Here is a 24,451-nt window from a genome sequence, read left to right on the forward strand (position 1 = left end):
GGGTTTGATGGACCATTATCTGTAGGACTGTTGTAACGTAGGAAATGTATTAAAATGCCTGGGATGATGCCTGGTATATATTGGATATTTAATGATTGACAGCTATTTCCAGTGTTACCTTGACCCCAGGTGCTACCACTCTCTCCTCTGGAACATTTTTTATTGTCCAGGACATCTCAGAGAATCTGCAATTCAATAGGAAACTGCATTTGCTTGGTGCATATGTATGTGTGCTATAATTTCATAGAACAACAGATAAATATAGATAAGAAGGTGAGAATTAACGAATTTATCCCTTTATTTCTCTGTTCCATAACACCAGTTCAATTTTATTGCTAAGTTCTTACATTCTCCAAGAAAATGCCTGTTCCATTGTTGTGGTATCTTATTCCAAATCGCAGCAAGATGGAAGGTTTCCCAAAATATTTTACAAAATGGCAAACTCTTACACTTGAAGTGGATAAGCAAACCTACGCATGTGATCAGTGTCATCCATACACTTAGGTGTTGAAACTAATTAAATCTTTTATTACAGGAACAATATTTGAAAGTTAACAAAAGGAAACAGAAAGAAATCTCCAAGTCACCCGATGAAAGAGAAACCTAAAGACAGTATACAATGTATTCCCCTCCATCCACTGTGCCCTCCGCTACTGAGAACATTGACTTCTCTCATCAAACACAGAGGGAAGAATGGGCCTGATTTCACACAGGGCAGGGAAGCCGCTGGATGTGGCCCTGAAGCATGCATTGGCCCAGTTCCCTGCCCACTGGCCCTGGTTGCATTTCTTGCTCAGACTCCCTCTCCCACCACTCTCAAAGCCTCTTCATAAAGGGATGGGTAAGAAGTGGGGTCCCTCCCATTGGCATTGGCTATATACTCAAGAACTTTCATCTTGCTGGTCTCGGCGTGGGCCCTTGGACCCCACAGGAACTCATAGCATGTGGGATTGCTGCCGGGCACCTGCTGGTACACCAGGTAGTTTTCCTCCACCCAGTCTTGGGTGAGGAGCTTCTTGGGCTCCCCAAATAGGAAGTGCTCCCTCCCAGCATACACCTCCATATCACTCAGCACTTCCCACATAGCCTCTTCAGGGACACAGTTGCCCTCCATGAAGATTATGCCCACGACTAATATCAGGAGGCCAGACTTGGGCATGCTCTGCTAATCACCCAGTATGCCATCATAGGAGAGGCCGAGAGAGGTAACAAGGATGTAGGAGTGGCTAATGGGGTCCACTTCCTTCACGTCAATGCCAAAAAGCAGCTGCATGCATTCAGAGGTTTCCCGAAATATCTCAGGAAAGTATTCCTCGTAATTTTTGATGACCCGCTCCAGCATTTCTGCCTTTGTGATCGGCTCCTTGACTCGATACTTGTGGAGTAGTAAATGAACCAACTCAGCCATCTTCTCATCTAGCATATCGTGGAGAAAGGACTCAGGGTCTTCCATGTCAGGCAAGGTACTTGGCCCCTCCTCTTCTTGGCTGCTGGAGCCCTCATCAAGTAGGCTCCATCCTAATGGAGTCTATGGCAGTGGGGGAGGAGGAAGCTGCCTGAGGACTCTGGGGAGGACTCGGTGACTCAGCCACAGGCACCTCCTCTAGAGTGCCTGCATTCAGAGTAGAGGACAAGGAGGCAGCCTCCTGCTCCTCAACTGGGAGAGCCTGTGCACCCACCAGGCCGGGGGCTTCTTCTTGGGCCTGAAGACCTTCCTCGGGCTTACAGTGCTGACTCCTTTGCCCAAGAGGCATGGTAACTCTGGTCAGGTCAGCAGGCAGCACTGTGGGAAGGATCTGGGTGATGGGGAACCACAGGCCTGGGAAGAGAGGGAGCGTGAGAGCAGACTCAGCTGAGACATGAACCATGGAGAGTCTAACCAACACCTACTTACAGGTCTTCTCCTCCAGTGATCCTCTCGGGCCTTCTGGGGCTCCTGTCCTACTGTTTGGCCTGTTCTCTACGAATCTGAAAAAGAAAGTGAGAAGGCTGCTCAAGATGCAGCTAGACATCAGAGCAGAAGGCTCCAGGACTGAAGGTAGGGCAGGCGAGGCTACAAGTTGGGAGTCCCTTTCTGTACTTAGGCGGGTTGGGCCCTTTGTATGTTGAAGGTGATCATCACCTCTTGACTGCTGGAACTGCCTGGGCCTCCTCTGCTCTGAGACCTGAAGACCCTGCCTCAGACAAAAGCCTCACTGCTCAGTTTTTGGAGCTTCTAGAAGAGGAACCATGGAGCCCTCAGGCTGCAAACTGCAAGAACCATCCTGGCACCCCAGCACTGTCAGAAAGGTGGGCGAGGCTCTGTGAGTTTCTCATTGTTTGGGAGTGAATGGTCCCCTGTGAGCTTAGGGCCCTCACCTTTCTCCTGCCAGGGCCTGAAACACACACTTCTGTTGACCTGAGACACTCTCAGATGTCTCAGGGGATCTGTGGGGATCCACATCTGGCCACATACACCCAGGACTATCCAGGAAGGACAGCAAGAGGTGGTGATATTCAGCTGGGTCCATGTGTCCTGGGGTGAAAAGCCTGCTTGTTCCCCATCTTGATGCCCATCTGGGGCTGGGACCCACCCTCTGTTGACCTGGGCCACATCCTGAAACCAAAGCTCTCTCTTCAGGACACATTGGAAGAGGAAACCAGGGAAATGGAAACACCCACGGTTCCCTGCGACTTCCCGTGGCTGACAGAAGGGGCAGGGTAGGGCTGGGTCCCATGTGTTTGGTATGTGGGGTCCCCTTGGCCCTCACTTGATTCTGAGTATGGCCTGGGACCCTCCCACTGCTGACCTAAGTGCAGCCCTCTCAGACCAAAGCCTCCCCCTCCCTGAGACCAGTGATCCCAGTATAAGAGAGGGGCCTCAACAGATAGTCCTGCACATGATCTCTGGAGAGACAGCAGGGGCAGAGCAGACTTCTGTGTGACCCTCCTCTGTGTTCTGGCCAGGGGAAACCCTCAAGGTTTCTCACCTGACTCTTGGCGGATCCAGGGACCTCTTTATTTGTGGACTCGACAGGGCTCCTTTCATTGCCTCGAAGTCGTCCTCTGAGAACACAGTCCTCACCTGCCTGAGATTCCAAAACAGAAATGATGGACCCCACATCCCATCACCTGGTGTGCGGTTGTCCAGGGCTGATGCCAGAGGCTGGCCCCTTCGGTTCTGGGGTGGGGATTCCTCCAAAGTCCTCCTGTGGGTTTTTCATCTTTACTCCTGCCAGGGCCTGTCCTTCCTCGACTCCAAACCCCTTAGATGAGCAGACGTGTTCCTTTACACCGAGACCTCAACTCCCTGAAGGTTCCCCAACTTCCTGCCTGTGGTACAAGTGAGCTTCCCATCTAGGGCCACCCATGATCAGGTCCCCTTAGTGCCAAGGACAGGGGACAGTGAGTCTCTGTGGGGGTCCCTTCATTACGGGATGGGGAGTATCTCCAATCCTCACAAAGGGGGCACACCTTGAGTCCTAAAGATCCTGGGACTCCTCCCTCTGATGACCAGTTGTGGCTCCATCTGCTGACCTGTCATCATCCCCTTGAAACCAGAAACCCACCACCCCCAACCACATGGCAGAAATGAGAGCTTGGCACATGCCTCCCCTACCTGGGGCTTCCCAGGGATGAAAACAGAGGAAGGAGGGGTTTGTGAGGTCCCTTTTTCTTTGGCATGTGAGAGGTTAACTTCTTACCTTCAGTCTTCACCCATTTTCCTCTCCTTGACTACTGGCAGATCCTGGACTCCACCCTGTGCTGACCAGGTGTGGACCCCTCTGCTGACCTGAGGACCTGCCTCAGACCAAGGGCCCCACTTCTCTGAGATGTGGGAGACAGAAAGTGAAGGGGCGCTACATGGACACCCCTGCATGGCATTCCAAAGGCTAACAGATGGAGAAGATTTCAGGGGTGCCTCCTCTCTCTGGGTGTCCTCCGGGTATTCGGATTTACTCCTGACAAGGTCTATCCCTTTCCCTCCTGCTGAATTGTGGGTGGGTTTTGCAGGCCAAGGCCACTGTCTCTTGGAGAACCCCAACTAGGAAGTGGGGAGGTGACCCTCTTTCCTAGAGTCCTGCCTGGGTCCTCCCAGGACTGATGCCAGGGGTAGGTTTTCTACCTCAGCGATAATTGGTTGACTGAGTCCTCCCTCAGAGCTGTGGGACTCCTCCCTGGGCTGACCTGAGGGTCCACTCCTCAGACCACAACCCTCTCCTCTCTAACACCCCGAAGGCACAGTGAGGATGCACCTTATGTGGCCACTGTGCCTGGGTCCTCCAAGGGCCAAGGTCCCCACTGACCTGGAGTCCAAGGTCTCCTGAATCCTCCTTCTTCTTCCTCCCCTTGATCCTGGCATGGCTGAACCCGAGACCCTCTCTGTGGACCTGGGTCTCCCTCTTTCATATTCCCAAGGCTGAATGGGGAGGCGCCTCAGTCTGAGATGGGGGCAGAGGTGGGCCCCCGTCCTGGGCTGCTGGGTCCCCTCAGGCCTCCCACAGGCCTGCCTTGTCTCCCAACAGGGACTGGGCCCTGGCTGTGCTCCCCGCAGGTCATGCTCGTGATATCAAGCCCCTTCCTTCCGTCAGCCCAGGATGCGCAAATCAGGATCCGTGTGCCTGGCAGCCGTGCCAGGATCTTCCCAGGACTGACAGCAGAGATGGAGCCTCGCTCTGTGGGGCCTCAGCCCTCCCTCATGATCCTGACCTTGATGCCTGGCAGAACCTGGGCCCTGTCCTCTCCTAGCCAGCCTTGCCCTGGTCACACCAAGCTGTGACCCCAGAGTCCCCTGAGGCTTAAGCGGCTGGGGGTCGGGGGGTGGAAGTTCGGAAGGCCCAGCCTGAGAAGTCCGCCCCCGTGGGGTGATCCAGCACTGGCAGCAGATGCGGTGCTGGATTATTTGGGGTCCTCTCTCTGGGGAGGAGGCGTCCTCAGTCCTCTCTCAGCATCTCATCTTGCCTTCTCACAGAGCCTGGGCCCGCTGCCCTCAGCGGATCTCAAGCCACCCCTCAGAAGCAGGCTCTCACGTCTCTCTGACCCCCTAATGCGCAAGGCGGAGCACCAAGCCCGAGCGCCCTTGCGTTGACAGCAGGGACAAAGATGGATTCTACTGGGATGGGGTGGAGCCTCTCCATAATTTCTCAGAGTCCTGAAGTTGATGTCTGGAGAGGCCTGGGGCCCCATCCCTTGTGGAACTGCCTCTGCCCAAGTCACACCATAGACCCGACTCACAGAGTCTCCTTGGGCATTGAGGTAGGGGATTGTCTCAGCCTGATAATTTGGTCCCCTGCTGGTTCAGGGCTGGCTCCAGGGTCGGTACTGGATTATTTGGGGCCCTCTATCCGGGGAGGGGGCATCCTCAGTTCTCCCTCAGCTCTCACCTTGCCTCCTGGGCCCCCTGCACTCTGCTGCCCTCAAGACGCCCCTCACAGAGAGACGCCCTCGCGTCTCTCAGATCCCAGAGGCAGAAGCCAGTGGAGGTCACATCCGGACCGCAGGCCTGGAGCTTCCCTGGATTGACAGTGGGGGCGGAACCCGCTTCTGCCCACGTGGGGGTGAGGGGGAGAGTAGTGGCGAGGGGTGCAGATGCTCTCGGGGTCAATCCTCCCTCAGGTTTCTGACCTTGATTCCTTGCAGAGCTTGGAGCTCCGTCCTCTGCCTATGGTGTCTGCTCTCCTCAGAGACCAAGTCTCTGACTCTGAGTCCCCTGACGTGGCAGTGAGGGGGAGGTGTGTGGTCGGGGTGCCAACGTTGCCAGGGTCTTCCAGGGCTGACAGGAGGGGCTGAGCTGCATTTTGTGGTCCCTCTATGTGGGGTGGGTGGACCCTCAGTCCTCACTCAGGAGGCTCCTCCCCCTGGCTCCTGGCTCTTTGATGAAGTGATGGGTGGGAGATGCTCTGCTGCCCTCACTGTGCAGAATTTGCCCAGCGGCACCTCTTGCAGAGAATGGCTGTGGGTCCCAGGCCAGGTGCTTCCTGGGGTGCTTCAGCACCCGTGATTGTAGGACCTCTGGGAGAAGGCGCACACCTTCCCGTGGGGCTCCTCCTCAACCAGAGTTAGAGGCTGGCCCTGTTGGTTCTGGGGTGGGGAATCCAAAGTCCTCCTGTGGGTTATTCATCTTTACTCCTGCTGGGGCCTGCCCTTCCTGGACTCACAATCCCTGAGATGAGCAGACATCTCCCCTTTACACCAACACCTCATCTCCTGGGGTTCCCCTACTTCTTGCCTGTGGTACAATGGAGTCTGCCACCTATGGCCACCTGTCATCAGGTCCCCACAGAGCCAAGAACAGGTGACAGCAAGACTCTGTTTGCTAGATCATTTTTTTCTTGCAGGACTGTTGTATTGTAAGAAATTTGTTAAATCACCTGGCACAGGGTCTGGCACATATTGAATATTTGATAAATGGCAGTTTTAAAATATTATTTTTAGACCATATCCTACTATACTCTCTTTTGGGAATTTCTTCTGTTGTTATCTAAAATATCTCAGAGGACATGCAGCTCAATAGAACATATAATACCAAATTAGTAAAAAATTGAAGCTTTGTGAATAAAAGTCAATAAAATTTCCCTCCCAGATGGCCTGTTATTTAATTTGGTTGTGTGAGAGTCTTCCCCAACTGGATGCAGCTCAAAGATCTTGAAATCTGAGTGAAAGACCAATTCATTCTCTCCCTCCCAGCTGCTTTTCCATCCAAACCATTATTTTCGTTCATTTTACTCCTACCCAAATCTAGCCCTTGATTATCTGAGTTATCCATTTCAGACCACAGCCTCACCTCCGTGAAACCCCACTCCCACCCCACTGCAGAAGTGGGAGCATGTCACTCACTTCAAGCCTCTTGCCTGGGTCCTCCTATGGCTGACAATAGGCAACAGCCAGAATCCTGGAAGGTCCTTCTTTTCTGAACTATTGTGTTCCTTCTAATTTTATTCTTACAGGTTCTACTCACTTCCAGAGTTACTTGTGGCAGCAATTTTTCTCTTGGTATTCATTATAGAGGTTGTTTCATATGTTTGTAATATAGGTATTCTGTTTTGTCATATTATCCATTCTTTTCTGAGATCTTCAGACCTCCTAAAATTTTTTTTTATATTTGCATACATTAGGAGTCACAGTTGTTCTGAGGGTTTTGGCAAATGCATAGTGTTATATTCACTGTTACCGTATCATACAGGATAGCTTCGCCACCCTAATAAATCCCCTGTGCTTACCTATTCAACCCTCCCCCCTCACCCACTCAACTCCTGGAAGCAACTGATCTTTTTACTGTCTCTGTAGTTTTGCCTTTTCCAGCATATCAAATGAATTGTATCATCGTATACTATCTAATCCTTTCAGACTGGTTTCTTTAACTTAGGGATGGGCATTTAATATTCATCCATGTCTTTGTATGGCTTGTGATATGATTTGGCTGTGTCCCCACCTAAATGTCAACTTGAATTGTGTCTCCCAGAATTCCCATGTTTTGTGGGACAGACCCAGGGGGAAGTAATTGGATCGTGGGAGCAGTCTTTCCCATGCTACTCTCGTGATAGTGAATAAGTCTCACGAGATCTAATGGGTTTATCAGGGGTCTCCACTTCGGCTTCTTCCTCACTTTTCCTGTTGCCTCTGCCATGTACAAAATGCTTTTCACCTCCTGCCATGATTCTGAGACTTCCCAGCCATGTGGAACTGAAAATCCAATTAAACCTTTTTTCTTCCCAGGCTAAGGTATGTCTTTATCAGTGGCATGAAAACAGACTAATATGACTTGATGGCTCATTTCTTTTTGTTGATTAATAGTGTTCTGTTAAATGGCTGTACCACAGTTTGTTTCCATTCACCTCCTGAAGAACAACTTGGTTGCTTCCTGTTACTGAGAGTCATTAAATAAGCTATGATACAAATTTATATGCAAGACTTTGTGTAGACATAAAATTTCAAATTACTTGGGTTAATACCTAGGCGGTATATTCTCTGAACCGTATGGTAATACTATGTTCCGCTTTGTAAGAAACTCACAAACTGTCTTCCAAGGTGACTGTACTATTTGCATTCACCAGCATTGAGTGATTCTAGTTGCTCAGCATCCTTGCCAGCCATTGGTATTGTCTGCTTTTTAAAAACTTTAGGTACTCTAAATATGAAATTAATGTAGCAGTTCCAGCTTTCTTTTGTCAGTGTTCGAATACCTTTTCAAGCTCCTTACATTTAACTTACGTGAGTCCTTATAATTAAAAATGAGGTTCTTATAGAAAACGTGTTTTTGAGTATTATTTTTTATGAATTCTGACAATCTGTCTTTTATTGGTGTACTTAGACCATTCCAACTTAAAGTGATAATTAATATAATCACATTAATATCTACCAGGTATGTAACTATTTCATATGTATTTAATTTTTCTTTATTCCTCTTCTTTTTCCACCTTCTTTCATTTTATAGAGCATTTAGTACATGCAAAATATACCTCTTTTTAAAAGAAGTAGTCTTTCTCTTGGAGTTAACAATATATATTTTAATAACATGCCATAAAATAACACTATACTGCTTCCTGGATAGTATAGACACGTTATGAAAGAGTATACTCAATTCCTTCATTGCATTGCTTGTAATATTAGTATCATTTATTTCATTTTTCCATATACACTAATTGCCTGATACAATGGTATTATTATTAATGTAAATAAATAGTTACATTTTAGATCAGTTAAGAATAAGAAAGCATTTTATTTTACCTTTATTTATTCCTTCTCTGGTATTCTTTCTTAGTGTAGACATAAATTCCATACCTATATAAGATTTCTGTAGTTGGGAGAAAAAAAATAGAAAATGAGTAAGAACAAAAACAAACAAAGAAAAAAAAACTGATGACCATTAGATGCAGAGAATCATTTGAAAATTTCAATACATTTCATTTTTTAAAATTCTCAACAAATTAGAAATATATGTCAGCATTGTCAATTTGTTAAAGGAAATCTACAAAAAAGAACCCAGAGCTAAGCATACGCTTAATGATGAAATATTGAATGCTTTCCATCTAAGGTCAGAATCAAGGAAAAAGTCATGGAGTTCATGCTTCTCCTCAACTTTTTCTATTAGAGGTTCACACTCTTGCAATACACCAAGAGAAAGACATGAAAAACATGATTTAAAAGGAAGAAATACAATGGTCTTTACTGCAAACAACATGCTGGTCAATGTGGAAAATCCTAAGGTTTCTACAAAGAAAAAAGCAAAACTGCTTTTTTTTTGGGGGGGGGGTATAAGTGAATACCATGGTTGTATGATACACGGTTAATGTACGGAAATTTATTGTGTGTCTCTATACTAGCAGAAAACACACGAAAATGACAAAAAAATAAGTGCTTTATGAATAGCAAAATATAAAGTACTTTGGAATACATTTAATGAAAAATCTGCAAGACCTATACATTGAAAACTACAAAATAGGACAGAAAAATTAGAAAACATCTAAATAAATGAAGAGATAATCCATGCTCATAGATGAGAAAAATCTAAATTGTCATTTTATTCTATTGCTTATAATTCAGTGCTATCATTATTTATACTGTTGCTCAAATTTTCCAGCTTTTGTGAGCCCTTTTAGCCTTTGGAAGTTCCTGTGCCCTTTTCATGTACCTCATCATTTCTTAAGCACTCTGGTATCACAAAATGCTAAGCTCACCTTGTACTTTATCTGCCACAGTCCTAGAACTAAACAAATACATAAATGTGGACTTCCACCAAACTGAAATGAAGACAGACAACAGATGGAGAAAATATTTGCAAAGCACACATCGAAACATTGACTTGCACCCAGAACGTACAGAGAACTCTTAAAAACTCAAAAATGCAAAAGGAACCACCTAATTTAAAAATTGGCAAAAGACTTGACAATTTGCAAATGGGATATGAGCATGGTGAGAAAACACAGGAAAAGATGTGCAACATCATTACCCGCTGGGGAAGGCAAACTACAACCGGGAGGAGAGCCCAAAACACATGGCTTCCGAATGGCGAAACTCAACAGCAACTACAGAGCCACGTGCCCGGGAGGATGCAGAGGAGCTGGGACACTCCGACATTACTGGCGGGAAGGGAGAACGGTACAGGCACTGTGGAAAATGGTTTGGCAGTTTCTGATGCATTAAAGGTGCACTCGCCCTGGGAGCCGGCTGCCCCATTCCTAGGTATTTACCCTAGAGAAGTGAAAGGGCACAGCCAGGTAGAAACCCACACTCTAGTGTTTGCAGTGGCCTTGTTAGTGATAGCCAAGGGCCGGAAACCACCCTCAGCAGACGGTCGCATAAGCCAACTGTAGGCATGCGTACAGTGGAATACCACTCAGCAACGAGAGGGTCCACCTGTGGATGCAGGGAACAAGTTGGATGAATCTCAGAGACATTATGTTAATGACAGGAAGCCAGTCTCAACGGGCTACTTGCCTTGCGATGCCATCTACATAAAGTTCCAGCAGGGAAAAAAGGACAGTGACGGAGAACAGATCAGTGGTTGCCGGGGCTAAGGGTGGGACGGTGTGACAGTGAAGGGACAGCATGAGAGAGTTTTACAGGGTGACAGACCTCTTCTGCCTCCTGCCTGTGGCTGTGCGAATCTACACTTGCGTGAAGACTCAGGGATCACCACACCAAAGGAAGGCAGTCACTTCTCCTACTGTATGTTAGATAATTAATAAAAGAAGAAGGAAGAAGGGAGAAGTGTCATCCCAGGGGACTGGACAGGAGGGCGGAGACGTGTCACAGGGGAGCCTGGCCAAGTGACGCTCCCAGAACTCATCTTCTGGGCCTGCGTGTGGATGACACAAGGCCTACCACCTGGTACGACCAGCAACATATTCGGAATGCACCCTTGCCGTGGAGGCGGGGACCCGGCAGCGTTACGTATCCAGCGTCAACCTGCCAAGTTCCCCACCCAACTTGGTAGGGGTGAGGGTACGGGCCCTGAGGAGCCCAGGCAGCCACACTTTCTGGGGAGCCCGTTCCCGTTTGTGTTGCCAAAGTACCCCCAGCAGGTTGTGGGAAGGTTGCCGGTGAAGAGAGTCTGTTGGGGTGAGATCTTGTATGTGTGCACAGGGTGACAGCGGTGTCCCGTTCCCTGGGAAGCTGTGATGCCAGCGGGGCCTGGGGGAGCCTGAGTGAGTGTGGGAGGGCAAGCCTCTGGAAGAGCAGAGGCTGCGGAGCCAGATGCCGGACTGTCTTGTCACTCAAAGGAAGGGGGACTGATGTCAGCCACTGAGCGTTTGTGTCCCCTGGTGGCGGCAAGCCCTACAGTGGGCACACCATACCTTTTCTGTCCCGCGTGGTCCTGGCAGCAGGCCTGGGAGGGGGAACGGCCCTTACTCAGCTTGCGGGTGGGACCGTCTTAACTGGAGAGGTGCCAAAGATGCCTTCCATCAGAGGCCGGGACGGGCGTGCTAAAGAGACTTCTTCTCTCGCCCTCCCCCCAGGTTGTGTGTGTCCCGCTGTGGATTCTCATGTCCTTTCTGTGCCTGGTGGTCCTCTACTACATCGTGTGGTCCGTCTTGTTCTTGCGCTCTATGGATGTGATTGCCGAGCAGCGCAGGACACACATAACCATGGCCCTGAGCTGGATGACCATCGTGGTGCCTCTTCTTACGTTTGAGGTAAGCATTCCGCGGGAAGCCTCTTCGGCCCCTGGAGCTCACGCTTCCCCTGACAGGATCCTGCACCCCTAGAAAGGCAGCCTCTGTCCCTCGAGCTCACAGTGAGCCGACTCCAGGAGTGGGGAGAGAACAGGGCCATCTCTGGGAGGGAGCTTTAGTGAAAGGAGAACATCCTTCCTTTCTCTTGGGGAGAGCGCGTGGGGCTGGCAGGGAGAAGAGTGCACCTTTTGAGCCATGCTGCCTCTGTAAGGCTCCAGTTTCCACTTTTGGAAAAGGAGAGGTGGATGTCGGATTTGTGTATTGGAGTCGTGTGGAGAATTCTAGAATGGGAGCTGTTGACTCCGTAGAACAAACATCGGGAGGAGTTTGCCATAAAACTGCTGGTATCGGGAGCTTTTCAAGTGGATGCGCTTTTGCTGAGCTCTGAAGAGGGACATAAAATTTTGCTCATTTAGAGCATTCCCCAAGGATAGGTGCTTTTCTGCCTTTTCCTGTGGTGCTGACATTCCCTCTTCTGACAGCTCACTGCGGTGGGGCCCTGCGAGGCGGGTCGGGGGAGGGGAGCTGCCTAATGAGGTCTGGCTTCCTCCTCTGTGGGTTCTTGGTGCTGGCGTCCACAGGGCCTTGACTGCGTCTCTTTCTTTAGATTCTGCTGGTTCACAAACTGGATGGCCACAACGCCTTCTCCTGCATCCCGATTTTCATCCCCCTTTGGCTCTCGTTGATCACGCTGATGGCAACCACATTTGGACAGAAAGGAGGAAACCACTGTATGTACTCAGCCTTTCAGAAGTCCTTGGGGTGTGTCTGGGGTGGGACCGCGGGTAGGTGGGAGATAGCGGTCTCTAGGAAGGGATGAGTCCCCTAGGGTCCCAAATTAGAAGCTTGTGTGGGAAGCGAGGGCTGAGGAAGTTCTGGGACCTTCCGAGGGCAGGGCACGCCATCACCCTGGTGTTCTACTGGCCTGCACCGGGACTTTTCTCGCAGTGCACGCTGCCAATAGGTAGGACCAGACAAGGCAGGCAACCTCTCAGAGAGCCTATTCCCTCCTCTGCAAACTAGGGATCAAGATAGATTCTTCCCAGGCCCGTGAGGGTTTGATGGGAAATCCACATCTCCCACCCAAACCCTGGGATCCAGCCTAGCTCCGAGTTGGCCCCTCTGCCTCCCCAGTGTCCTTGCTGCCATCACCCGAGTCTTGTCTCTCGTGCCTTGCTAGCTCTCTCTTCCCTTCCACCTGCTTGCTGAGGCAGACACTTCCAAAATGATCTCTGCAGAGGGTGCCTTCCTGGTGAGGCTGTGAGCTCCATGGCATGGAAGCCCAGAGCACTGGCCTTCCAAAAGCCAGTGGGGTTGGAGGCAGGGCCTCACTGCAGCCCAGCAGCCCAGGCTATGCTTGCTGCTTGTGCCTCTGCCCTCCCGGGAGCAGGGAGGGCCTGCACCGAAGAGTGGGACCGGGCAAGTGGCTTTAAGGTGGCTCCATGAGTTCAGGCCCCCTCCTTGCCAGGATCCACGCATGACTGCCAGCCTGGCGGAATCTAGAGGGTGACGGAAACCCTTTGCTTGGATGGCACTGTCATCCATGAGTTTTTCCTGGGTGGACAAGATTAGTGGAAGACACCAGGGCCTACGCACCACAGGTGTTTCGAGACGCACTGGAGCAGTGGTTCTCAAACTTGGGCACCCAGCAGAATCCCAAAAGGGTCAGGAAAAGGGTACCTCTGGAGCCCACCCTAGCCCGACTCACAGTTTCCAGAGAGCGGTCTGGGCTGAGGCCCGAGAATGGCATCCCTAACAAGGCACCAGGGACGCTGTCCCTGCTGGTCGGGGAGCCCCACTCAGAGAACTACGGCGCTAGGGTTTGTTCTTCTCCTTCATTTCGGGTACTCACGCCCTGTTCGGGCTTCGTGACTCAGGCGTCTGGATAAAGTGTGTGACAACGTTGCTTAGGGAGTGAAACTTCCTGTTATGGAAAGAAAGGTAACGGGAAGGTCAGTTGAGCCTAGTGTGTGAAACAAAACATTCTTATTTTTCAGGGTGGTTTGGTATTCGCAAAGATTTCTGTCAGTTTCTGCTTGAAATCTTCCCATTTCTACGAGAATACGGAAACATTTCGTACGATCTCCACCATGAAGATAGTGAAGAAACCGAAGAGACCCCAGTTCCGGAGCCTCCTAAAATCGCTCCCATGTTTCGAAAGAAGGCCAGGGTGGTCATTACCCAGAGCCCTGGGAAGTACGTGCTCCCACCTCCCAAATTAAATATCGAAATGCCGGATTAGATGCCACTTCCGGGGACAGAGCTTAAGTGGACTGAGATGTGCTCTCTCCACCTTCCTCTGCCCCCTCGTTCACCCCGCAAAGCAGAACCAGAACTGGAGCTGGGTCTCCAGGTACGTCCATCTCATGCCTTGTTTGCATCCAGCGCCTGTCAGCCACTCACCACGACGGGATGCGGAAGTGGCAGGTGACAGGGGCGTGTGCCAGCCGATGTGGACGCCGGGTAGGGTGTGAGAACAGGCGCGGGATTTCCGTCCGTCTGGGAGGGGCTCCAGGTGCTCCTCTTCCCCGTGGCACCCACCGGGGAATGGCTGCTCACCAGGCCCTCAGAAGGAACGTCTGTTTACACGGTGCTGAAATCCCAATGAAAAGCATTGTTCAGAAATGCCTTTCTCCACAGGGCTGAGCTCCTCCCGCAGTGCACTCAGCACTCCCCGGTCGGTCAGGGCTGGCGTAGTCAGTAGGAACTGGAACCATGTCTCTGACGCACCACGAGTTTAGGCACGGCACAGTCCTTTCTTCTGTTCCTACTGTGGAAGTAGTTTCTCTTTGGGCATGCTGAGAGCAGTTTTTCATAGCCTCACCGATGAGCCCTTTTTACGGGAGTGACTCCATGCCTGTATGCAGAGTATTTATAGAAATATGTTAGCATCGTGATATGCGGTGTTAACCCCTAGTTCTGTACAGCACATTCTGTTAGAGTATCTTTTTTACAAGCTTGTGCTGCAGGCAGATGCCTTCTGCTGCAAAAGTGGACGCCCTTGGCACACCCGTCCCGCCCCAGCGGGGTGCCACACTCCCACAGGACATTGCCACTTCTGCCCTGGAACTCATGCAGGTACGCAGTAGCTGCTACTGCCAGGACAGCAACGCCAAGCCGGAGATGCTCCATGCTGCTTCTGACGTTCTCAGAGTAGTGGCTAGCCGAAAACCCAACAAGCGCGACTTGAAGCCAGAGCGCTGGAGAATGTTGCCGAGGGCAGAAACGGCCACGCGGGTAACGTCTGTGCGTGGGGAAGTCTCAAGCTTCCCTCCTGCCAGCGAGAAGAAGGCTTTGCGGTAGGCACGGTGGTTTCACGTGTGCGTGCAGTTTCTTCAAGCGCTGCAGCTTCCTCCATGCATCAGAGGTTGCAAGTTTAACGTCGTCCTGCCTGAAAACAAATAGGTTGTTCGCTGAGAAGAGGCTAAAAAAGAGCATTGATCTTCTCACCCAGGAGAAGAGTGTGGCGTTTCAGTGCAGGCGACTGCTCACCGGCCTACATGGGGCTGAATTCAAGTCCGCTGCAAACAACTCCGCCCCTGGCACTGGCGTCCAGCAAGCCTATTCTCTTTGGGGTATGGGGGAACGGGATGGTTTAGCCCTTCCAGCTCAGTGTGTAAAAAATGCAGCTAAAGCCAGTAGTTTTGCTCTCTTAAGCTGTTCAATAAACCGGCTCCTCATTTTACACGTGCACGATCTGTATCTTATTTGCTGGATGGCCCAGGAAACTGGGATGGTCCTCTCAGCCAGTCTCAGAGGAAGCAACTCTCCATCTGGCACAGGCAGCCGAGCGAGGCTGGCGACTGCAGGGGCACAGCCTTTAGAATGAGTCCTCCTTCAGTGCGCAGCTCTCAGGGGAATATGGGGTGGAGGGAGGAAGGAGGGGACGCCACGGAGCTGCCACTCTTGGCTGGGCTATGCAGTGCCACAATTGTTACCACTTAGGAGGCTTTCTGGAGTGTTCCTCGGGTGCTAAGAGACAGTCTGCAGCAGACACTGTCCTTATACTGCTCCCGGTCCTTGTTTGTTTGCTGCCCAGTCATGTCAACAGCTGAGGACTGCTCACACTGCAACAAAAGGCTCTGCGATTTCTGACTCTAGGCTTCTACGCGAACTGAAACTCAAGTGGAGTTCAGCTCATGACTTGTGGCAGCTGACAAGGAAATCCACCCGTTGCTGAGGCCGGAAGGGTTTTCAGTCCTGTAGGCAGCCAGAGGCCACAGGTGGATTCTGCTGTAGGCTCATGAGATTTCGGACTTGCTATTCAAGAAAATGCCTATTGAAGTGACAACAGTAGCTGCGATCCAACTGCTGGGTGCCTTGCTAGCTCCTATGCGGCCCACAGGATCCTCACAGCCCCGGGAAGCAGGTGCTACTACTCTTATCCCCGGGAGGAAATGGAGGCTGAGCGAGGTTAAGTGATGACATGCCCAAGTCACACAGCTCGGCAGCGGCCAGGCCGAGACACCAGCATTGGCAGTCTGCCTGCAGAACCCTCACTGTCATCCCCTGAGCCAGAGCGTCGGGCCCTGGGGTCAGGATGTCTCAAGTGTGGAGGCATCACCGGTTAGTGACAGTCTCTGGAAGATCACTGAGCTCTGTGCCCACAATCGAGTGAAGGGAGTCTGTGGAGGGGTGGCCCTGTGTGTGTGGACAGTGTGTTACACAGACGCTGCTTCGGATGGACGCCTCTCTCGTGACCTCCTAGTGTCACATCCCAAAGGAACCACTGTTGCAGAGGGGGACCGCTGGGCACAAACCCATGTGCATTTCTCTGGAGACACTGGCCAAGGAAAATGACACATGCTCGAAGGCCAACAGCCACATGCCCTGCCACGATGTGACTACAAAGACCCGGGGTGTAGAAGGGTGTCTCTGCTTGGTGGGAGTACACGTGCAGGCCGAGGAAAAGCAGGAAGAAGTCCACCTCCAGCTGCCTACCGGACTGCGCGGCAGCAGTGGGTGGTGGGACAGTCAGCTAAGCCATTTGCCTAAGTGGCCATCGGCCATCTGCATCCTGGGGACTGACAGTGTGGGTGTGTTCGGAGGACCTTTATGGAGCACATCGCTGCCTCTGGCTAGGACAGGGTGGAAAGGGCGGCGTGGCTACAGCCTGGCCCATGGGCACCGTCGTACCCTTGGTTCTGTGCTTCAACGTGTCAGTCATGTGCTGGGGTCTGTGGTCCCATGACTCACATGGTGAGCTCTGACCTTCCTGAGTCAGGGCTTTGCTGTGGTTCTGCCTGGCCCCAGGAGCTCTAGGACAAGGGGACCGCTCCAGGTCTGCACATAAGGTGTGGCAGGGCCCCTCGACACTCCTGTGCTCTGGTGTCCTCTTTCCCATTGAGATGACTGTGAGGACCAGAATCTGCACATGCAGACGGGCAGCTACTTGTCTGCCTTGGCCCTTTATTAGGTAACTTGCTGGGCATGTGGTGATGTCACCCCCAGGCAGTCTGAGCCCCTTTGTGATGTCCTGGGGCTGGCTGCCTGACTCCCAAGGGGTGCCGCTGGCCACACTGCACTACCATGTTTGCCAGATGGAGGACAGGTCTTCATTGAGTATGGCTCACTCCGAAGAAAGGAATCCGAGGGGACAGGGACACAGCTCGGAAAGGGTGCCTTTTCGTCCCCGATTGGACTCGGAGATCTACCATCACTCAGTGGATCCTTCCCCAGCCTGGGACTACCCGGTGTCCCCCGGGAGCCCTGACTTGAGGATGCTGATGGAAGAAATGGCTTTCCAGTCTCTGGCCGAGGAGGCTTCCTTGAGAAGGCCACGCCCCGGAGGTGACGTCTCGCCCCAGGGAGAAGATAATCTCCTCTCCCTCCCCTTTCCACAGAAACTGTGGAGACTGGTCAACAGCAATCAGTTTTCTTCCATCTGGTGGCATGACAGTGGGACTTGTCTAGGGATCAATCAAAAACTCTTTCAAACGGAGATTCTCGAAAGGGACATCCCGGACAAAATTTTTGCCACGGACTTGCTAAGGAGCTTCGTTCGCCAGCTGAACTTGTATGGCTTCCGAAAACTGCATCAACGCACTTTCAGGACCCTCACCGGTATCTTCACGGCACAGCAGCCAGTCTCCATCTTGAACAAGGTAATGAACGACAAGCCTCTGGAGGGGCTAAGTCGGTGGGCTCTGGGGCCTGTGTGGGTGGAAGTCCCAGGACTGCCTCCTGGGAAGTGGGTGACCTCGGGCGGGGTGTGTGGGGCCATCACTGTGGTCCTGTGTCCCCTGCTGGGTGGAGGTGACATGACCCAAGAGTGAATGTGGGCAGAGGGCCGAGGATGGTGCCAGCCCCTCTCGAGTGGATAAAATATCACAGGTGCTAAGTAGCCATATCTGCATGTCCCCCTACCCGGGGCCAGTCGTGTCATCTGGTGGTTGCTGTGCTCCCCTGACTCCACAGCACTTTACCCTGTGAAGTGAGCAGGCGTCAGGGAGTCTGGTATTTGTACCACTATCCCCCTGGCTGGTGTCTGGAGAAGTGCCCAAGCTGAAGCGCTGAAGGGCGCCCGTCACAGAGGGTGCCCAGGCTCCTGCTGCCCTTGGTAGGTGGCCCCCTGGTGTGGAAGAGTCAGTGCCCGGGTACTCCAGCCCAGCTGGGGTGCCTTCTGTTGCCAGCTGACATTGCCTGCGGGAGGCCCAGAATCTTCTTCCCTCCCGGTCTGCAACTTCGAAGACCCTTTCCGCTGGCCGTGGACACCCTAATTTGCCATTTTGAGGCTTCTTCCCAGATGGAAATGCCCGTCACAAATTGGTAAACCTTGACGATGTGAACACGAGTCCCCAGCTTCTTTTGGGGACTAGGACGTTTTCCAGAAGGGCCTCCTGAGCCAGCAGAGTTCTCTTGCACAGGGCCGTAGGTGCTTGGTGGTTGCCGTCCATCCTTGTGACTTGCAGTTTCCTTTTCTTTATTTGAACTTTGACTCGCAGTTACAGTTCTACTTCCATCCCTACTTTCAAAGAGACTCCCCTCACCTCCTCGTGAGGATGAAGAGAAGAGTGGGCAACAAGTCTCGACCAAGACAGGGGGAGGAGGGCCAGCCAGGAGCTGCGGAATCCCGTCTGGCACCAGCAGGCACCGAGCAACAGGATCACACGTCTCCGAGTGAGGATGAGCAGGTCACACCACAGCACCAGGACCCGGCCAGTCCCAGCAGCCAACTCAGGAGTGGCTCTGCTCCACCAGCAACTGCTGTGACGGCGCCCCATCCCGCCGTGGCGGGTGACAACGCTCCAGTGGCCCAGCCGGCCGGCGAGTGCTCGGAGGGCAGCCGGGCTGACGCGGCTCCCGTGGCAGCTGTCCCTGCGCCTGCGGCGCTGCCCTTCCTCTGTTTCCCCGGATCTCCCACCCAGATGAATTCCGACGGGCCTGTGGTGGCCCTTCCCCCAGCGCCCCCCGGGACCCTTGCCTTGGAGACCACAGGACACCCTGCGCCTGGCATGCCGCCCTTTTGCCGTCTCTGGGTGCCTTTGCCCCTAGTGGCTGCTGTGGCTGCACAGTCTGCTGCCTTCATGGCCATGTTCCCCCATCCCCCAGCTCTGCCCCACCATTGCCCCGACTGCCACCACATGTCACAGTGCATGCCAGCTAGCCATGTGCTCCAGGCGTACCCAGACGACGCAGACCACCACACATAGAGGCGAGCATTTGCGCAGAACATGTGCTGGACAATAAACGTGTCAGGAAGTGGGTAATTTTCTGACTGCACAAAAGAGTCTTCACGGTCTCCGTCCTTTTTCTTTCTTTGCAGTCGAGTACCCACCTCCGACATCTTTTGCTTGCATGGTAGAGACTTCGGTGTAATACCCCTTCCTGGGAACATGCCCCAGAGATAGGCAGCAGGTGCTGGGTTTCAGGAAGCCCCTCAGACGCCCTGCCTCCCCTCATTAAAAATTACCTGGAGCCGCCCGCTGAGAGCCACTGGGGTGCTGGCATTGCCCGCCGAGGGCTCACAGTGACACTGTGTCGCTGGCCGTTCCGTGTCGCAGCGGTGCCTTTATATGACAGGACCTTCACCTACATACAGATGAGAAGAGATCACGTCTGGCTTTGTCACTGGGTTAAACAGTGCCCTTGTTAGTTGTGGAGGTGACAGATACTACCAAAGAGTCCTACGGGTTTGCACTTTAGAGGCTGCTCATTAGTGTATCGTTGACAGGATTTACGTTTGGCTTTTATATCTGTACTGGATCCGGTGGGTTTTCTTACTTCCTTCCTTGATATCCCCACCACGCCCCCACCTTTTCGTTCGTTCTTTCTCTTTCTCTGTGTCTCTTTCCCTCCCTCTCTCCCTCCCTTCCATCCTTCTGTTTCTTTCTTTTGGAGCCCCAAATTTAAAATATGTCATGTTTTAACTTAGCAGCCTTTTCTGATCACTTGAGGTGTTTAACTTAGAACACATGCCGTCATTGACAAGCCCCTTTGACTGAATAATCAGAGAAAATAGGTTCAAGTTCTTACCGTAGACACAACTGGGCACAGACGTCAAAAGATCTCCGAAATCAGGGCGTGCAGAGAGCCCCAAAACCCACACGCCAGAACCCAGAGGTATCCCTGTCCGTGATTTTTAGTTGGACAGTAGGTGGCAGAGTCCTGCAAGAAGTGGGAGGAGGCTCTAAGGGAATGCAGACATGGGAATGGATTAATCCAGAGTCCAGGCATGGTCCGCAGGTGGATCTCCCTGTCTTGGCCTGCTCACTTACAAATGGGTGCTCGTTTACAAACGGGTGCGAATCACGTTTCATCATTTGTGAGCTCCTTAGCTTCCCAGCAGCACAGTTTTCTCATGTGTTTCTTGGACTTTATACACATGCCTCCAGAGTTTGAATCACGCAAAGATGCTGCTACTTAAAAACCTCTCCTACAAACTTACGCCCCTGCGATCCTGGCTTCCCTGTAAATCTATAGAGAGAGATGCAGATTTGCAAAATGTGGTATTGACTTACTTGCTTTAGAAGAAAAGCCTAGAGACATTGTTGCTTGTCACGACTGGGGATGTTGCTCCTGGCATCAAATAGGTAGAAAGAATCCAAGGATGCCGCTAGCCCCGCTACTATGCCCAGAACAAACCCCCACACGCCTCCCCCCACCGCCATGCAAAGAATGGGCCAGCCGCAAAGGTCAACACTGCCATCCGTGGGAGAGAGACCCTGCCTGTGCAAGAACATAACCTGGATCCCTGCTCTCTCAGCTTTTCTCCCCGGCCACCCACGAGGACTCAATTTCCAAGGCAGGGCTGAGAGAAAACAATTCCTTCTCTTCCCTCCCAAATAGAAATAGCACTCTAGAAGTTCAGGTAAATACGATGACGAAACAAGGTAAACCTGACGGTTCAGGTAATCATGGTGATAGAATCAGGGCCACTCATAGGAACTTTGCCCCAGAGAGGCAGTTGGCTCTCGAAGACACCTGATTACAGTATCTGAACGTTTGGAAGACTCAACAGCTCTCACCAAGCAGTGAAATTGCAGGTGGCAAAGAATCCTTGCAGTTACTTTGATCTTGGCTACATTTCTCATATTTAAATCCTAAGTTTCTTCCTTTAAGTTCTCCATTCTCTGGGTACATTTTAAAAACCCAGTTAACAGTAAAGCGGTGGTAAGCATTTGGACCAAACCCGGCTTAGCGTGGTGTCGTGACTGACCCTCCCGGCTACTTCAGTGAGTGAGCTCTCCTTCCTTGGAAGAAAACAAAGCTGAGCTTGCTGTGAACGGTCCTGGGTATAGGAACCAAAGATCTGCCGGCTGCCAGGCTGGCCTGGTTGTGGCCCACAGCCTGGGTCTTTTCCAGACGCCCCATTCCCCCAAAATACAAAATACAGGTTCTTCGGCATGAGGACAAGGTGCAGAGCCTGGGCCCAGGTTCCCAGCATTCGGCTGGCGGGAAAACCTCCAAAACTGGGCGTGGGAGGAAAGGAAGGTCCCGTACTGCCAGTGAGACACCCCACCATACAGACCAGGCCCTGGAATCAGGAGCAGCGAGCCATGCCCCCTGGGGCCCTGGAAATGCCCTCACCCATGAGTCCCTTCCCTGCGGGAACCATCCCGGCCTGAGCTGCTCTCGGGGACGCAACTTCTCCGCCACGTCTGTCCTCCGTGTTGGTGCTGGGATTCGGCAAAGGGAGCTGGGGGCCGGCCATTGCAGGGAGAAGCTCTCACAGGTGGAGCCGGAACCTGGGTGAGTCACACTGAGTCACATTCCTAGCCTCACAGGAACCTCTAAGGGCAGGCACAGGGCAGCCGTGGACCCACCTCCTACCTCCCCTCCTCCAGGTGAACAGCCAGAACAAACGGGGACTTGGAACCTAACCAGCCACCAGCCACATACATGTTCTTTAATCCCCGTGAGAAAACCTCATGGATTTTGCACAAAAGATGCCCTTCAGAACACTCGGGAAGAAATCACTGGGGGCAGTGGGGGAACTCTCTCCTTTTCCTAACTGTAGTTTGACCCAGAGATCAACCAGAGTGTTCAAGGCAATGTCCACTGTGTGCACGTTGACTCTTGCAAACCTAAAAGCCCCACACATCCACCCTCATTCCGACCACCTTTCTAAACATTAGAGACTCCACCTTCTTGCTTTACTGAGTGTAAGGCGCACCAGTCAGGCATCAGCTCACCAGGGTGACAAGAAGGTGAAGTACTTAACCGGAGGACAAAGGCAGCAGACTAAGCAGGAGGAGTGCTGACTTCTGGATAAATGTGAGAAGGTGGCTGATGTGGCTTGTTGGGCTTGTGGGGCACTCAGGCTTGTGGGGCAGCCGGGCTTTGGGGACACTCAGTCATGTGGTGCAGTTGGGCTTCAGGAGCGCGAGGGCTTCTGGGGTAGTCGGCCTTAAGGGGCACTTGGGCTTGGGGGGCGGCAGTCAGAGACCTGTGGGGCAGTCAGTCTTGAGGGGACTTGGGGTTTCCGGAGCACTGGGGCTGGTGGGGAAGTCAGTCTTCTGGGGCACTTGGTCTTGTGGGGCAGTGGGGCAGTGGGGCTTATGAGGCAGTCAGGCTTGTGGGACATTAGGGCTATGGAGGACTCGGGCTTAGTGGGGAAGCTGGCTTCCAGAGCACTCGTGCTTCTGGGGCATTGGACTTCTGGGGCACTCTGGCTTCTAGAGCATTATTAGATCTTGTGGGGAAGTGGGGCTTCTGGAGGACTAGGGCTTGCGGGGCAGTCAGGCTTGCGGGGCACTCGGGCTTGTGGGGAAGTTGAGGTTCTGGAGCACTATGGCTTGAGGTATAGACAGGCTTGTGGGGATGTCGGGCTTTGGGGACAGTCAAGCTCTGGGGGCATTCGGGCTTGTGGGGAACTCAGGCGTGTGGGGCACTGGGGTTTGTTGGTCACTGGGGCATGGGGGGCAGTCGGGATTTGGAGGCAGCTGTCCTTCTGCAGCACTGGGGCTTGTGGGGTTGCTGGGTTCGTGGGGCAGTCAGGCTTTTGGGGCACTCAGGCTTGTAGGCCATTTGGGCTTCTGGTCTGGGGCACTAGGGCTTGTGGGGCACTCAGGCTTGTGGGGCACTTGGGTGTGTGGGGAAGTCAGGCTTCTGAAGTAGTAGGGATTGTGGGGCATTCGGCCTTTTGAAGCAATTGGGCTTGTGAGAAAATCGGGTTCGTGGGGTAGTCGAGCTTGGGGAGCACTCGAGCTTTTGGGGCAGTTGGGATTGTGGAGCACTGGGGCCAGTGGGGCATTCAGGCTTGTGCGGCACTCGGGCTTGCAGGGCAGTCTGACTTGTGGAGGACATGGGCTTGTGGGGCAGGTGAGCTTCTGGACCACTAGCACAACTCTTCCGACGCATCCAAAAAAAATGGGCAATTGTTCAACTCATTCTCCCAGGCTCACTCTCCTGGATTCAAAAACAGATGAAGGCACCCTAGCGCTCATGAGAAGAATTTGTGAGCCAAGTGTTATCGCGGCAAATGTTGTAAACAGATAATCACATATCCAGCACAACAGTGGGTTAGATGAACAAGCCACCTGTACGCATGGAATAAAAATACTGTTTAATGATAGAAAAAAATTCAGTTGTAATTCCCTGCATACAAGATAGACTAGTAAAAACTTTCGGTCTTGACAATGGGTACAGAAAAGGCTCCGGAAGCAATTCTATGTAAGTACAAATCAACAACTTTTAGCAAACTAAGATCAACAGGAACTTCCGTTTCCTAAAAGTGGCAGCAAGCATACAGAAATGTGAAATGTCACAAGCGTTGCCTTTCACACGGCAGTGACAAGTCATTGACATGGGCTGTCACCACTACCACGCACATCTGCAGCGAATGTCAAAATGAAAAAGAGCCAGAGCTGTGGTTGCCAAAATGAAAACGAGATATGAAGACTGCAAAGAAATCGATGGTATTAGTTAACTATATGATTATCTACATAGAAAATTCCAAGGAATAGGCACATTGAATATTCAAATGCATAAAAGACTTCAGAAAACATCATACGGAAGATCATTACGGCAGAACCCAGAGCCTTGCCACACAAAAGCAACTTAGTGCATAAAATTGAAAATAGAAAAGATACCATTCAAAACAGCATTAAAATCCAAAATGTAAATGAGAAGAGCCTAACAAGACCTTTACGGTAGCGACTGTGCGAAGCTATCAATAGACTCAGGGAAAAATCTCAAGTAAATGGGTCTGTATACCATATTCCTTGATGGGGAACAGAATATGGCAGAGATGTAAACGCTACTTAAATACAGAGCGAGTGCCTTAACTGTCCTTGCCGAAGTGACGACCAAGCTCAGGTTGTCTCCGTGCTCTGCTCCCCAAATCAACCGTGGAA

At 51.8% G+C, this 24,451-nt stretch overlaps 3 protein-coding genes across 3 annotated transcripts; 2 read left to right on the forward strand and 1 right to left on the reverse strand.

The window, feature by feature from the left end:
• Positions 1 to 487: 487 nt before the first annotated feature.
• Positions 488 to 3,474, reverse strand: MAGEA11 (MAGE family member A11). Its single transcript, XM_078364333.1, is given in 5 exon segments — positions 488 to 1,519; positions 1,521 to 1,819; positions 1,887 to 1,960; positions 2,166 to 2,174; positions 2,970 to 3,474. Coding segments are annotated over 5 exon segments (1,242 nt in total). The 5' UTR covers positions 3,104 to 3,474; the 3' UTR covers positions 488 to 793.
• A 7,964-nt stretch (positions 3,475 to 11,438) lies between these two features.
• Positions 11,439 to 15,345, forward strand: LOC118150445 (transmembrane protein 185A). Its single transcript, XM_035287956.3, has 3 exons — positions 11,439 to 11,615; positions 12,262 to 12,385; positions 13,652 to 15,345. The coding sequence occupies exons 1-3, from the start codon at positions 11,466 to 11,468 to the stop codon at positions 13,894 to 13,896; spliced, it is 519 nt and encodes a 172-aa protein (XP_035143847.1). The 5' UTR covers positions 11,439 to 11,465; the 3' UTR covers positions 13,897 to 15,345.
• A 505-nt stretch (positions 15,346 to 15,850) lies between these two features.
• Positions 15,851 to 19,381, forward strand: LOC118142880 (heat shock transcription factor, X-linked). The gene is made up of 2 exons (XM_035287939.3): positions 15,851 to 17,758; positions 18,599 to 19,381. Exons 1-2 carry the CDS (start codon positions 17,093 to 17,095, stop codon positions 19,304 to 19,306), a joined length of 1,374 nt encoding a protein of 457 aa, XP_035143830.3. The 5' UTR covers positions 15,851 to 17,092; the 3' UTR covers positions 19,307 to 19,381.
• Positions 19,382 to 24,451: the final 5,070 nt, after the last annotated feature.

This window comes from Callithrix jacchus, chromosome X (assembly GCF_049354715.1).
Source record: "Callithrix jacchus isolate 240 chromosome X, calJac240_pri, whole genome shotgun sequence".
Classification (NCBI taxonomy): domain Eukaryota; kingdom Metazoa; phylum Chordata; class Mammalia; order Primates; family Cebidae; genus Callithrix; species Callithrix jacchus.